At 52.4% G+C, this 14,261-nt stretch overlaps 1 protein-coding gene across 1 annotated transcript; it reads left to right on the top strand.

The window, feature by feature from the left end:
- The first annotated feature begins 269 nt into the window (after positions 1–269).
- On the top strand, positions 270–6,132 carry BLVRB (biliverdin reductase B). The gene is made up of 2 exons (XM_068998472.1): positions 270–396; positions 4,771–6,132. The coding sequence occupies exons 1-2, from the start codon at positions 333–335 to the stop codon at positions 4,941–4,943; spliced, it is 237 nt and encodes a 78-aa protein (XP_068854573.1). The 5' UTR covers positions 270–332; the 3' UTR covers positions 4,944–6,132.
- The last annotated feature ends 8,129 nt before the right edge of the window (positions 6,133–14,261 follow it).

Here is a 14,261-nt window from a genome sequence, read left to right as displayed (position 1 = left end):
AATCCCCCAAATCCCCCCCCAAATCCCCCCCAAAATCCCCCCAAATCCCCCAAATTCCCCCCAAATTCCCCCCCAAAATCCCCCCAAACCGTCCTGAATCCCACCAAAATCCCACAAATTCCTCCTTAAATCCCCCCAAAATCCCCCCAAATCCCCCCAAAATCCCCCCAAATCCCCCCAAATTCCTCCCAAATCCCCCCAAAATCCCACAAATTCCTCCCCAAATCCCCCCAAATTCACCCCCAACCCCCCCAAACCCCGCAGCGTTCCTGCTGTGGGACCCCCAGCGCGTCCCCCCGCGGCTGCGGGCGGTGACCGAGGACCATTCCCGGATGGAGCGGATCCTGCGGGAATCGGGGCTGAGCTGCGCCCTGGTGATGCCCCCGCACATCGCCGGTGCGGAAATGGGGCAAAACCGGGGGGAAATTGGGAAAAATCGGGGGTTGGGGGGAGATTGGGGGGATGGGGGGAGTCGGGGGGAGTGGGGGGATGGGGGATTTGGGGGGGGTTGGGGGAAATCAATGGAAAAAATTGGGGAATTGGAGGGAAATTGATGGGAAAATTGGGAAAAATGAGGGGGAAATCGATGGAAAAATGGGGAAAAATGGGGGAAAATGGGAAAAAATGGGAAAAATTGGGAAAAATGAGGGGGAAATTGGGAAAAATTGGGAAAAATTGGGAAAAATTGGGAAAAATGAGGGGGAAATTGGTGGGAAAATTGGGAAAAATGAGGAGGAAGATTAGGAAAAATGAGGGGAAAATTGGGAAAAATTGGGAAAAATGCGGGGGAATTGGAGGGAAATCGATGGGAAAATTGGGAAAAATGGGGAAAAATTGGGAAAAATTGGGGGAAATTGGGAAAAATGAAAGTGGGAAAAATGGGGGGGAAAAATGGGGATTTGGGGAAATGGGGGAAAATTGGGGAAAATTGGGGAAATGGGGGGAAAATGGGGATTTGGGGGAAATTGGGGGGATGGGGGGAGTCAGGGGAAGTGGGGGGATGGGGGATTTGGGGGGGTTTGGGGAAGGAATTTGGTGGGATTTGGGGGGAATCAATGGAAAAAATTGGGGAATTGGAGGGAAATTGGGGGGAAAATTGGGGAAAATGGGGGGGAAAATGGGAAAAATTGGGAAAAATGAGGGGAATTGGAGGGAAATTGCAGGGAAAATTGGGAAAAATGGGGGATTGGGAAAAATTGGAAAAAATTTGGCGGAATTGGAGGGAAATCGATGGGAAAATTGGGAAAAATGAGGGGGAAATTGGGAAAAATGGGAAAAATGGGGAAAAATTGGGAAAAATTGGGAAAAATGGGGAAAATTGGGAAAAATGAGGGGGAAATTGGGAAAAATTGGGGGGGAAATTGGGAAAAATGAGGGGGAAATTGGGAAAAATTGGGAAAAATGTGGGGGAATTGGAGGGAAATCGATGGAAAAAAATTGGGGGAATTGGAGGGAAATTGATGGGAAATTTGGGAAAAATGAGGGGGAAATTGGGGAAAAATGGGAAAACCTGGGAAAAAATTGGGAAAAATGAGGGGGAAATTGGGAAAAATTGGGGGGGAAAATTGGGAAAAATGAGGGGGAAAAATGTGGGGAATTGGAGGGAAATCGATGGGAAAATTGGGAAAAATGGGGGGGAAATTGGGAAAAATGCAAGTGGGAAAAATGGGGGGAAAAATGGGGATTTGGGGAAATGGGAAAATGGGGATTTGGGGGAAATTGGGGGGATGGGGGGAGTCAGGGGAGTGGGGGGGATGGGGGATTTGGGGGGGTTTGGGGAAGGAATTTGGTGGGATTTGGGGGGAATCAATGGAAAAAATTGGGGAATTGGAGGGAAATTGGGGGGAAAATTGGGAAAAATGGGGGGAAAATGGGAAAAATTGGGAAAAATGAGGGGAATTGGAGGGAAATTGCAGGGAAAATTGGGAAAAATGGGGGATTGGGAAAAATTGGAAAAAATTTGGCGGAATTGGAGGGAAATCGATGGGAAAATTGGGAAAAATGAGGGGGAAATTGGGAAAAATGGGAAAAATGGGGGAAAAAATTGGGAAAAATTGGGAAAAAATGGGAAAAAATGGGAAAAATGAGGGGGAAATTGGGAAAAATTGGGAAAAATGCGGGGGAATTGGAGGGAAATCGATGGGAAAATTGGGAAAAATGGGGGGAAATTGGGAAAAATTGGGAAAAATGAGGGGAAAATTGGAGGGAAATTGCAGGGAAAATTGGGAAAAATGGGGGAATTGGGAAAAATGAGGGAAAATTTGGCGGAATTGGAGGGAAATCGATGGGAAAATTGGGAAAAATGAGGGGGAAATTGGGGAAAAATGGGAAAAATGGGAAAAATTGGGAAAAATGAGGGGGAAATTGGGAAAAATTGGGAAAAATGGGGGAATTTGGGGAAAATTGGGAAAAAATGGGAAAAATTGGGAAAAATGAGGGGGAAATTGGTGGGAAAATTGGGAAAAATGAGGAGGAAGATTAGGAAAAATGAGGGGAAAATTGGGAAAAATTGGGAAAAATGCGGGGGAATTGGAGGGAAATCGATGGGAAAATTGGGAAAAATGGGGGGAAATTGGGAAAAATGGGGGGAAATTGGGAAAAATGAAAGTGGGGAAAATGGGGGGAAAAATGGGGATTTGGGGAAATGGGGGAAAATTGGGGAAAATTGGGGAAATGGGGGGGAAAATGGGGATTTGGGGGAAATTGGGGGGATGGGGGGAGTCAGGGGAGTGGGGGGGATGGGGGATTTGGGGGGGGGTTGGGGGAGGAATTTGGTGGGATTTGGGGGGAATCAATGGAAAAAATTGGGGAATTGGAGGGAAATTGGGGGGAAAATTGGGAAAAATGAGGGGGAAAATGGGAAAAATTGGGAAAAATGAGGGGAAAATTGGAGGGAAATTGCAGGGAAAATTGGGAAAAATGGGGGATTGGGAAAAATTGGGAAAAGTTTGGCGGAATTGGAGGGAAATCGATGGGAAAATTGGGAAAAATGAGGGGGAAATTGGGAAAAATGGGAAAAATGGGAAAAATTGGGAAAAATGAGGGGGAAATTGGGAAAAATTGGGAAAAATGGGGGAATTTGGGGAAAATGGGGAAAAATTTGGGGGAATTGGAGGGAAATTGATGGGAAAATTGGGAAAATGGGGGGAATTGGGAAAAATGAAAGTGGGAAAAATGGGGGGAAAAATGGGGATTTGGGGAAATGGGGGAAAATTGGGGAAAATTGGGGAAATGGGGGGAAATTGGGGAAAAATTGGGAAAAATGTGGGGAATTGGAGGGAAATCGGTGGAAAAAATGGGGAAAAATGAGGGGAAAATTGGGGAAAAATTGGGAAAAATGGGGAAAAATTGGGAAAAATTGGGAAAAATGAGGGGGAAATTGGGAAAAATGGGGGAATTTGGGAAAAATTGGGAAAAATTGGGAAAAATGAGGGGGAAATTGGGAAAAATGGGGGAATTTGGGAAAAATGGGGAAAATGCGGGGGAATTGGAGGGAAATCGATGGAAAAAAATTGGGGGAATTGGAGGGAAATTGATGGGAAATTTGGGAAAATGAGGGGGAAATTGGGGAAAAATGGGAAAAACTGGGAAAAAATTGGGAAAAATGGGAAAAAATGGGAAAAATTGGGAAAAACGAGGGGGAAATTGGGAAAAATTGGGGGGAAAATTGGGAAAAATGAGGGGAAAAATGGGAAGGAAAACTGGGGTGGAAAATTGGGGAAAAAAACTGAGGGGGAGGGGAAATTGGAGCGCAAATGGGTGGAAAAATGGGGCAAAATCGGGGGGAAACGGGAAAAATTGGGGAAAACGCTTCCGGGCTGCTCCCGGTTTTTGGGCTGCTCCCGGTTTTTGGGGGCTGATCCCAGTTTTTGGGCTGCTCCCGGTTTTTGGGCTGCTCCCGGTTTTCCGGCTGCTCCCGGTTTTTGGGGCTGCTCCCGGTTTTTGGGCTGATCCCGGTTTTCCGGCTGATCCCGGTTTTTGGGCTGCTCCCGGTTTTTGGGATGCTCCCGGTTTTCCGGCTGATCCCAGTTTTTGGGGCTGCTCCCGGTTTTTGGGCTGCTCCCAGTTTTTCCGGGCTGATCCCGGTTTTTGGGCTGATCCTGGTTTTTGGGCTGCTCCCAGTTTTCCGGCTGATCCCGGTTTTCCGGCTGCTCCCGGTTTTCCGGCTGGTCCCGGTTTTTGGGCTGGTCCCGGTTTTTGGGCTGCTCCCAGTTTTTCCGGGTTGCTCCCCGTTTTCCGGGCTGCTCCCGGTTTTCCGGCTGATCCCGGTTTTTGGGCTGCTCCCGGTTTTCCGGCTGATCCCGGTTTTCCGGCTGCTCCCGGTTTTCCGGCTGCTCCCGGTTTTTGGGGCTGCTCCCGGGTTTTTGGGGCTGATCCCAGTTTTTGGGGCTGATCCCGGTTTTTGGGCTGCTCCCGGTTTTTGGGCTGCTCCCAGTTTTTCCGGGTTGCTCCCCGTTTTCCGGCTGCTTCCGGTTTTTCTGGCTGATCCCGGTTTTTGGGCTGATCCCGGTTTTCCGGCTGCTTCCGGTTTTCCAGCTGATCCCGGTTTTTGGGCTTCTCCCGGTTTTTGGGGCTGATCCCGGTTTTTCCGGGCTGCTCCCGGTTTTCCGGCTGCTCCCAGTTTTCCGGGCTGCTCCCGGTTTTCCGGCTGATCCCAGTTTTTTGGGCTGATCCCGGTTTTCTGGCTGATCCCAGTTTTTGGGGCTGCTCCCGGTTTTCCGGCTGATCCCGGTTTTCCGGCTGATCCCGGTTTTCCGGTTTTTCCGGCAGAGGAGCAGCCGCTGACCGGGGACTACGAGGTGACCGTGGGGGCGGCCGGGGGTCCGGGATCCTCGCGGGTGATCTCGGCCCGGGATCTGGGGCACTTCATGCTCCGCTGCCTCCGGAGCGCGGAATTCGACGGGAAGAGCGTCTACGTCAGCCGGCACTACCCCAAGGAGTAGGGATCCGCCGGGATCCGCCGCCGGGATCAGCCCGGGGATTGGGGGATCCAGCCCCGGGATGATCCCTGGGATTGGGGGATTCACCCCTGGGATTATCCCGAGGATTGGAGGATCCCCCAATCCCTGGGATTATCCAAAGGATTGGGGGATCCAGCCCCGGGATGATCCCAAGGATTTGAGGATCCACCCCTGGGATGATCCCAGGGATTGGGGGATCCACCCCTGGGATGATCCCTGGGATTGGGGGGTCCAGCCCTGGGATGATCCCAGGGATTGGGGGATCCACCTCCGGGATCATCCCAGGGATTGGGGGATCCAGCCCCGGGATGATCCCAGGGATTGGGGGATCCACCCCTGGGATTATCCAAAGGATTGGGGGGATCCAGCCCCGGGATGATCCCAGGGATTGGGGGATCCACCTTGGGATCATTGCAGGGATTGGGGGGATCCAGCCCCGGGATGATCCCAAGGATTTGAGGATCCACCCCCGGGATGATCCCAGGGATTGGGGGATCCACCCCTGGGATGATCTCAAGAATTGGGGAATCCACCTCCGGGATGATCCCAGGGATTGGGGGATCCAGCCCCGGGATGATCCCAGGGATTGGGGGATCCAGCCCCAGGATCATCGCAGGGATTGGGGGATCCACCTTGGGATCATCCCAGGGTTTCGGGGGATCCACCTCGGGGATGATTCCAGGGCTTGAGGGCATCCAGGCCCGGAATTATCCCAAGGATTTCGGGATCCCTCAGGATTCGGGATCCCTTTTTCCCGGCCTGGATCGGATTTGGGGCATTGGGAGAATTGGGGGGGGCCCTGGGGGGGCTTTGGGGTCACGTGGAGGGGGGCTCTGGATGCAAATGAACCCGCGCTCTATGCAAATGAACCCGCTCCATGCAAACGAACCCGCGCTCTATGCAAATGAACCCACGCTCTATGCAAATGAACCCTCGCTCTCTGCAAATGAACCCGCGCTCTATGCAAATGAACCCGCCCTATGCAAATGAACCCACGCTCTATGCAAATGAACCCTCGCTCTCTGCAAATGAACCCGCGCTCTATGCAAATGTACCCCCTCTATGCAAATGAACCCGCGCTCTATGCAAATGAACCCGCGCTTTATGCAAATGAACCGGGCCACGCCCGCCCCCCCGCCCCCGTATGCAAATAAAGCTGTCCGTCCCCTCCTCTGATTTGCCGCGCTGTTGGGGTGGGCGGGGCTTGGAGAGGGCTCTGCTGATTGGTCCAGGCGCGGCCGTATGCAAATGAGGGGGCGCGGCAGGGCCGCCCCGTTTGGGGGCCCCCGTTTGGGGAGGGGGATTCCCAGTTTGGGGGGGGATTCCCAGTTTGGGGCGGGGGGGGATTCCCAGTTTGGGGGGGGATTCCCAGTTTGGGGTGGGGGGGATTCCCAGTTTGGGGAGGGGGATTCCCAGTTTGGGGAGGGGGATTCCCAGTTTGGGGCGGGGGGGGGATTCCCAGTTTGGGGCGGGGGGGGATTCCAGTTTGGGGGGGGATTCCCAGTTTGGGGCGGGGGGGGATTCCCAGTTTGGGGGGGGAATTCCCAGTTTGGGGCGGGGGGGGATTCCCAGTTTGGGGGGGGATTCCCAGTTTGGGGGGGGGGGATTCCCAGTTTGGGGGGGGGATTCCCAGTTTGGGGTGGGGGGGATTCCCAGTTTGGGGAGGGGGATTCCCAGTTTGGGGGGGGATTCCCAGTTTGGGGGGGGATTCCCAGTTTGGGGTGGGGGGGATTCCCAGTTTGGGGGGGGGGATTCCCAGTTTGGGGCGGGGGGGTGATTCCCAGTTTGGGGGGGGATTCCCAGTTTGGGGGGGGGGGATTCCCAGTTTTGGGGGGGATTCCCAGTTTGGGGGGGGGGGATTCCCAGTTTGGAGAGGGGGATTCCAGTTTGGGGGGGGATTCCCAGTTTGGGGAGGGGGGGATTTCCAGTTTGGGGGGGGATTCCCAGTTTGGGGGGGGGGATTCCCAGTTTGGGGGGGGATTCCCAGTTTGGGGAGGGGGATTCCCAGTTTGGGGCGGGGGGGATTCCCAGTTTTGGGGGGGATTCCCAGTTTAGGGGGGGGGAATCCCAGTTTGGGGGGGGATTCCCAGTTTGGGGAGGGGGATTCCCAGTTTGAGGGGGATCCCCCGTTTGGGGGGGATTCCCAGTTTGGAGTGGTCCCAGTTTGAGGGGGATCCCCAGTTTGGGGGAGGGGGGGGGGATTCCCAGTTTGGGGAGGGGGATTCCCAGTTTGGGGGAGGGGGGGGGATTCCCAGTTTGGGGGGGGATTCCCAGTTTGGGGGGGGGATTCCCAGTTTGAGGGGGATCCCCCGTTTGGGGGGGGGGGGGGATTCCCAGTTTGGAGTGGTCCCAGTTTGAGGGGGATCCCCAGTTTGGGGGATTCCCAGTTTGGAGTGGGGGGCACAGTTTGGGGGGGGGGATTCCCGGTTTGGAGTGGTCCCAGTTTGAGGGGGGTTCCCAGTTTGGGGTGATCCCATTTTGAGGGGGATCCCCAGTTTTGGGGGGGGCGATTCCCAGTTTGGAGTGGGTCCCAGTTTGAGGGGGATCCCCAGTTTGGGGGGGTCCCAGTTTAGAGAGGGGGAGTCCCAGTTTGGAGTGGTCCCAGTTTGAGGGGGGGTCCCCAGTTTTGTGTGGTCCCAGTTTGGGAGGATCCCCAATTTTGGGGGGGGGGGGGGGTCCCATTTTGGGACGTTCCATTTTCTAGAGGGGGTCCCCAGTTCGGACCGAGCGCCCCAGTTTGGGGCTGTCCCAGTTCACAGAGCTGCCCCAGCTTGGCAGAATCCCCAGTTTGGAGTCTCCCCGCTACTGGGGGCTCCCCAACTTCTCCGAGGCGCCCCCAATTTGAGAGGGGGGGGGGACACCCCCAAATTCCGCGACCCCCCAAATCTGACGTCCTGGCCCTTTAAGACGCCCCCCACCCCTCACGAAACCTACAGCGCCCCCTCGCGGCCCGGCGGTCTTCCCGCCTTTCCCAAGCCCCGCCCCTCTACTTCGGCCACGCTCGGGCCGCGCTCGGGTCTTTCCGCCGGACCGGCGAGACCCCCCCCCCCCCCTCCGTCATTGGCCGGTGCGCTCGCGCCGCCCCCCCTCATTGGCCGGTGCGCTCGCGCCGCTTCCGCCGCGCCCCCCATTGGCCGGAGCGCTCGCGCCGCCGGTGAGTGACAACCGCCACCCCCCCCTCCCTCCTCCCCTCAGCCCCTCAGACCCCCGCCGGGCGCGGGGGTGGCGGAGGGGGACGCCGTTGCTGCCGCCGCTTCCGCCGTTGGGGGTAAGGCCCGGTTTTAAGGCTTGGAGAGGGGTTTAGGCCTTGAAAAGGGGCGGCGGGAGAGGCCCCGGAACCCTCGGGAATCCCCCCCGGGGGGTTTATCCCGGTGCCCGGCGGGCGCTGCCGGGAGTTGTAGTTCTGAGGGGGGGGGGGGGGAGCCCCTGAGGGAGGGGAGGGGCTCTGAGGGGTGTTTTGAGGGGGGAATTGTGATTTTTTTTTGGGGGGGGGGGGGGTTTGGTGTTCTTGAGGGGTTCTGGGGTTGTGTTTTGAGGGGGGTGTTTTAAGGGGCCTTTGAATGACGGACTCGGGGGGTCCCTGAGGGGAAAAAAATGTGATTTTAAGGGCTTTGGAGGTCCCTGAGGGGCTATCGGGGTGTTTGGAGGGGGGAAATGAAGATAGAGGGGGAATTTGGGGTCCCTGAGAGGCTCTGGGGGTGTCTTGAGGGGGGGAAATTGTGATTTTGGGGGGATTTCGGGTCCCTGAGGGGTTTTGGGGTCCGTGAGGGGGTTTTGGGGTTGGATTTTGAGGGAAAAACTGTGATTTTGGGGTCCCTGAGGGTGTCAGGGGTTGGATTTTGAGGGAAAAAAGGTGAATTAGGAGGGTTTGGGGTCCCTGAGGGGCTCTGGGGTCCCTGAGGGGTTTTGGGGTTGGATTTTGAGGGAAAAACTCTGATTTTGGGGTCCCTGAGGGTGTCAGGGGTTGGATTTTGAGGGGAAAAAAGGTGGATTAGGAGGGTTTGGGATCCCTGAGGGGCTTTGGGGTCCCTGAGGGTGTCAGGGGTTGGATTTTGAGGGAAAAAAGGTGAATTAGGAGGATTTGGGGTCCCTGAGTGGCTTTGGGGTCCCTGAGGGGTTTTGGGGTTGGATTTTGAGGGAAAAAAGGTGAATTAGGAGGATTTGGGGTCCCTGAGGGGTTTTGGGGTCCCTGAGGGGTTTTGGGGTTGGATTTTGAGGGAAAAACTGTGATTTTGGGGTCCCTGAAGGTGTCAGGGGTTGGATTTTGAGGGGAAAAAAGGTGAATTAGGAGGATTTGGGGTCCCTGAGGGGTTTTGGAGTCCCTGAGGGGTTTTGGGGTTGGATTTTGAGGGAAAAACTGTGATTTTGGGGGAATTTGGGATCCCTGAAGGTGTCAGGGGTTGGATTTTGGGGGGGAATTCGTGTTTTGGGGGGGTTCTGGGCCGACCCCCCCTTTTGCCCCCTCCCCAATTCCTTCTCTCAGCCCCTCCCCCCTTGGAAAAAAGGGGAATATTTTGATTTTTTTTTCCCCTGTTTTTTCCATAAATTTCAGTAAAATCCCCCCCAAAACGCTGCGGAAAGGCTTTAATAATCTCTCAATTAATTCTTGTAATTAATAATATTTTTAATTAATATTAATTTCCCATCCCCCCCTCCCCCAAGTGCTCATCAGGGATTTGGCACCATCAGGCTCAGATGGGGCTGAAACCACCCCCCCCCAAAAAAAATCACCCAAAAAAGCCCCAAAAAAGCCCTAAAAATCCTTGAATCCCCCTAAAAAAAAAATTCCCAAAATTTGAGGCTTCCAAAAGCTTCAAAATTCCGCTCCAAAAATCCCAGGAAGTTCCCATCAAATGTAAAATTCCCTCCCCAAATTTAATCCCCCCACACACAAAAAAAAACCCCAAAACTCTCTCAGAACCTCCTGAAATTACTCAAAAATTTCAGAAATCTCCCCAAAAAAATTCAGGCAGCCCCTCCCCCCCCCCCCAAAAAAAAATTCCAGGAATTTTCCAATAAACTCCGAAATTCCTCCAAAATCTCATTCCCATCCCCCCCCCCCAAAAATTCCAGAATCCCCTCAGAAAACCAAAAATTCCTCCAAAAAATCCTGAATGTCGCCAAAATTCTGTCGGAAACCCCAGAAATCTCCCCAAACCCCCCCAAAAAAAACCCAAATTCCTCCCCAAAACCACCCAAAACCTCTCAAGCCCCCCCCCAAACCATTCCAGACCACCCAAAACCACCCCAAAAAATCCCCCAAGACTCCCCAAAAATCCCCCCAAATCACCCCAGACCCCTCCAAAAACCTCCAGACCCCCCTTAAAACCCCCCAAAATTCCCCAAATCCCCCCAAAATGCCCCTCAACCCCCCCAAAATCACAACAGACCCCCCAAAACCTCCAGACCCCCCCTTAAAACCCCCCAAAATTCCCCAAATCCCCCCAAAATGCCCCCAACCCCCCCCAAATCACAACAGACCCCCCAAATCACCTCAGACCCCCCCTTAAAACCCCCAAAATTCCCCAAATCCCCCCAAAATTCCCCTCAACCCCCCCAAAATCACCCCAGACCCCTCCCAATCACCTCAGACCCCCCAAAAACCTCCAGACCCCCCCTGAAAACCCCCCCAAAATTCCCAAAATCCCCCCAAAATGCCCCCTAAACCCCCCCAAAATCACCCCAGATCCCCCCAAAATACCCCAACCCCCCCAAAAACCTCCAGACCCCCCTTAAAACCCCCCCAAAATTCCCCAAATCCCCCCAAAATATTCCCTAAACCCCCCCAAAATCACCCCAGACCCCCCCAAATCACCTCAGACCTCCCAAAACCTCCAGACCCCCTCAAAATCCCCCCAGAATTCCCAAAATCCCCCCAAAATGTCCCCTGAACCCCCCCAAAATCACCCCAGACCCCCCCAAATCACCTCAGACCTCCCAAAACCTCCAGACCCCCCTCAAAATCCCCCCAAAATTCCCAAAATCCCCCCAAAATGTCCCCTGAACCCCCCCAAAATCACCCCAGACCTCCCCAAAAACCTCCAGACCCTCCTTAAAACCCCCCAAAATTCCCCAAATCCCCCCAAAATGCCCCCTAAAGCCCCCCAAAATCACCCCAGACCCCCCCAAATCACCTCAGACCCCCCAAAACCTCCAGACCCCCCCCTGAAAACCCCCCAAAATTCCCCAAATCCCCCCAAAATGCCCCCAAACCCCCCCAAATCACAACAGACCCCCCAAAAACCTCCAGACCCCCCCTGAAAACCCCCCCAAAATTCCCCAAACCCCCCCAAAATGTCCCCTGAACCCCCCAAAATCACCCCAGACCCCCCCAAATCACCTCAGACCTCCCAAAACCTCCAGACCCCCCTCAAAATCCCCCCAAAATTCCCAAAATCCCCCCAAAATGTCCCCTGAACCCCCCAAAATCACCCCAGACCCCTCCAAAAACCTCCAGACCCCCCTGAAAACCCCCCCAAAATTCCCAAAATCCCCCCAAAATGCCCCCTAAACCCTCCCAAAATCACCCCAGATCCCCCCAAATCACCTCAGACCCCCCCCAAAAACCTCCAGACCCCCCTTAAAACCCCCCAAAATTCCCCAAATCCCCCCAAAATGTCCCCTAAACCCCCCCAAAATCACCCCAGACCCCCCCAAAATACCCCAACCCCCCCAAAACCTCGTAACCCCCCCGAAGATCAACCAAAAATACCCCAGACCCCCCGAAAATCCTCCCCAAAATCACCCCAAAATGCCCCGAAAATTCCCCAAAAACCACCCCAGAACCCCCCTAAGCCCCTCCAGGCCTTCCCAAAATCACCTCAGACCCCCCAAGACCCCCCAACCCCCCCAAAATCCTCCCAAAGCCCCCAAAATCCCCCTAAATCCCCCCAAATTCCCTAAAAATCCCCCCAAAATCCTCCAAAATCCCCCCAAAACCCCTCAAAATTCCCCAAAATCTCCCCAATCTCCCCAAACTCCCCAAAATCCCCAAAAATCCCCCCAAACTCCCCAAAATCCCAAAAAATCCCCCTAAATCCCCCCAAAATCACCCCAAATTCCCTAAAAATCCCCCCAAATCCCCTCAAAAACACCCCAAATTCCCTAAAAATCCCCCCAAATCCCCTCAAAATCCCCCCCAAATCCCCGAAAACCCCCCAAAATTCCCCAAAACCCCCCCAAAATGCCCCAAAATCTCCCTAAAACCCCCAAAATCCCCTGAAATCCCCTCAAAATCCCCTGAAATCCCCTCAAAATCCCCCCAAAATTCCCCAAAACCCCCCAAAATTCCCCCAAATCCCCTCAAATCCCCTCAAAATCCCCCCAAAATCCCCGAAAACCCCCTAAAACCCCCCAAAATTCCCCCCAAAATCCCCCCCAAAATCCCCCAAACTCCCCAAAATCCCCCAAATTCCCTAAAAATCCCCATAAAACCCCCCAAAATCCCCCCAAATCCCCTCAAAATCACCCCAAATCCCCTAAAATCCCCCCAAAACCCCCCAAAATCCCCCCCAAAATTCCCCCCAAACTCCCCAAAATTCCCCAAAACCCCCCAAAACCCCCAACCCCCCCAAATCCCCCCCAAAATTCCCCAAAACCCCACTAAATCTCCCCAAATCCCCTCAAAATCACCCCAAAATCCCCGAAATCCCCCCCAAATCTCCCCAAATCCCCCCAAAATCCCCCCAAATCCCCCCCAAAATCTCCCCAAATCCCCCCCAAAATCCCCCCAAATCCCCTAAAAATCCCCCCCAAATTACCCCAAATCACCCCAAACCCCCCCTCTATTAACGAACCCTCCCCTAATTAACAAGGCGCTCATTATGCAAATGAGCCCTAAGTGCTTTTTGGCTGCCCCCTTTCCCCTTTTCCCACGTTCCCGATCCCCTTTTCCCACTTTTTCGCCCCAAAATCCGGAATGGATTCAACCCCTTGGGCCCAGCCCCGGCCCCTTCTTAATTAATCCCTCGTTAATGAGCTCCTGCCTTGACCTAATTACGGGAGGAGCTCCCGAGGGGCCCCCGGAGCCCCCTGGCCCCGTTTGGGGCTGGATTTGGGGGGGTTTTTCCATATTTTGGGTTTTTTTGGGGAATTATTTGTTCATTTTTGGGGGAATTCTTTGTTAATTTGGGGATTAATTGGGGTTTTTTTTGGGGATTCTTCGTTAATTTGGGGATTAATTGGGGTTTTTTTGGGAGTTCTTAGTTAATTTGGGGATTAATTGGTTTTTTGGGGGGGATTCTTCGTTAATTTGGGGATTAATTGGGGTTTTTTTGGGAGTTCTTTGTTAATTTGGGAATTAATTGGGGTTTTTTTTGGGGATTATTTGTTAATTTGGGAATTAATTGGGTTTTTTGGGAATTATTTGTTCATTTTTGGGGAGTTCTTTGTTAATTTGGGGATTAATTGTTTTTTTGGGAGTTCTTTGTTAATTTGGGGATGAATTTGGGTTTTTTGGGAATTATTTGTTCATTTTTGGGGAGTTCTTTGTTAATTTGGGGATTAATTGGGGTTTTTTGGGAATTATTTGTTCATTTTTGGGGAGTTCTTTGTTAATTTGGGGATTAATTGGTTTTTTGGGGGGATTTTTCGTTAATTTGGAGATTAATTGGGGTTTTTTTGGGGGGATTCTTCGTTAATTTGGGGATTAATTGGGTTTTTTTTGGGAATTACTTGTTCATTTTTGGGGAGTTCTTTGTGAATTTGGGGATTAATTGGTTTTTTTTTTGGGAATTCTTTGTTAATTTGGGGATGAATTTGGGTTTTTTGGGAATTCTTTGTTAATTTTTGGGGATTAATTGGGTTTTTTTTTGGGGAATTCTTTGTTAATTTGGGGGTGAATTTTGTTTTTTTGGGGAATTATTTGTTAATTTGGGGATTAATTGGGGTTTTTTTGGGGATTCTTCGTTAATTTGGGGATGAATTGGGTTTTTTTTGGGAATTATTTGTTCATTTTTGGGGAGTTCTTTGTTAATTTGGGGATTAATTGGGGTTTTTTTGGGGATTATTTGTTAATTTGGGAATTAATTGGGGTTTTTTGGGAATTATTTGTTCATTTTTGGGGAGTTCTTTGTGAATTTGGGGATTAATTGGGGTTTTTTGGGGAATTATTTGTTAATTTGGGGATTAATTGGGTTTTTTGGGAATTATTTGTTAATTTTTGGGGAATAATTTGGGTTTTTTTGGGAGTTCTTTGTGAATTTGGGGATTAATTGGTTTTTTTTGGGAATTATTTGTTAATTTGGGAATTAATTGGGGTTTTTTGGGAATTATTTGGTATTTTTGGGGAGTTCTTTGTGA

The sequence above is a fragment of the Aphelocoma coerulescens genome, unplaced genomic scaffold, assembly GCF_041296385.1.
Source record: "Aphelocoma coerulescens isolate FSJ_1873_10779 unplaced genomic scaffold, UR_Acoe_1.0 HiC_scaffold_118, whole genome shotgun sequence".
Lineage (NCBI taxonomy): Eukaryota > Metazoa > Chordata > Aves > Passeriformes > Corvidae > Aphelocoma > Aphelocoma coerulescens.
The sequence above is the reverse complement of the archived record's forward strand: the minus strand, read 5'-3'. Positions and strand labels throughout refer to the sequence as shown.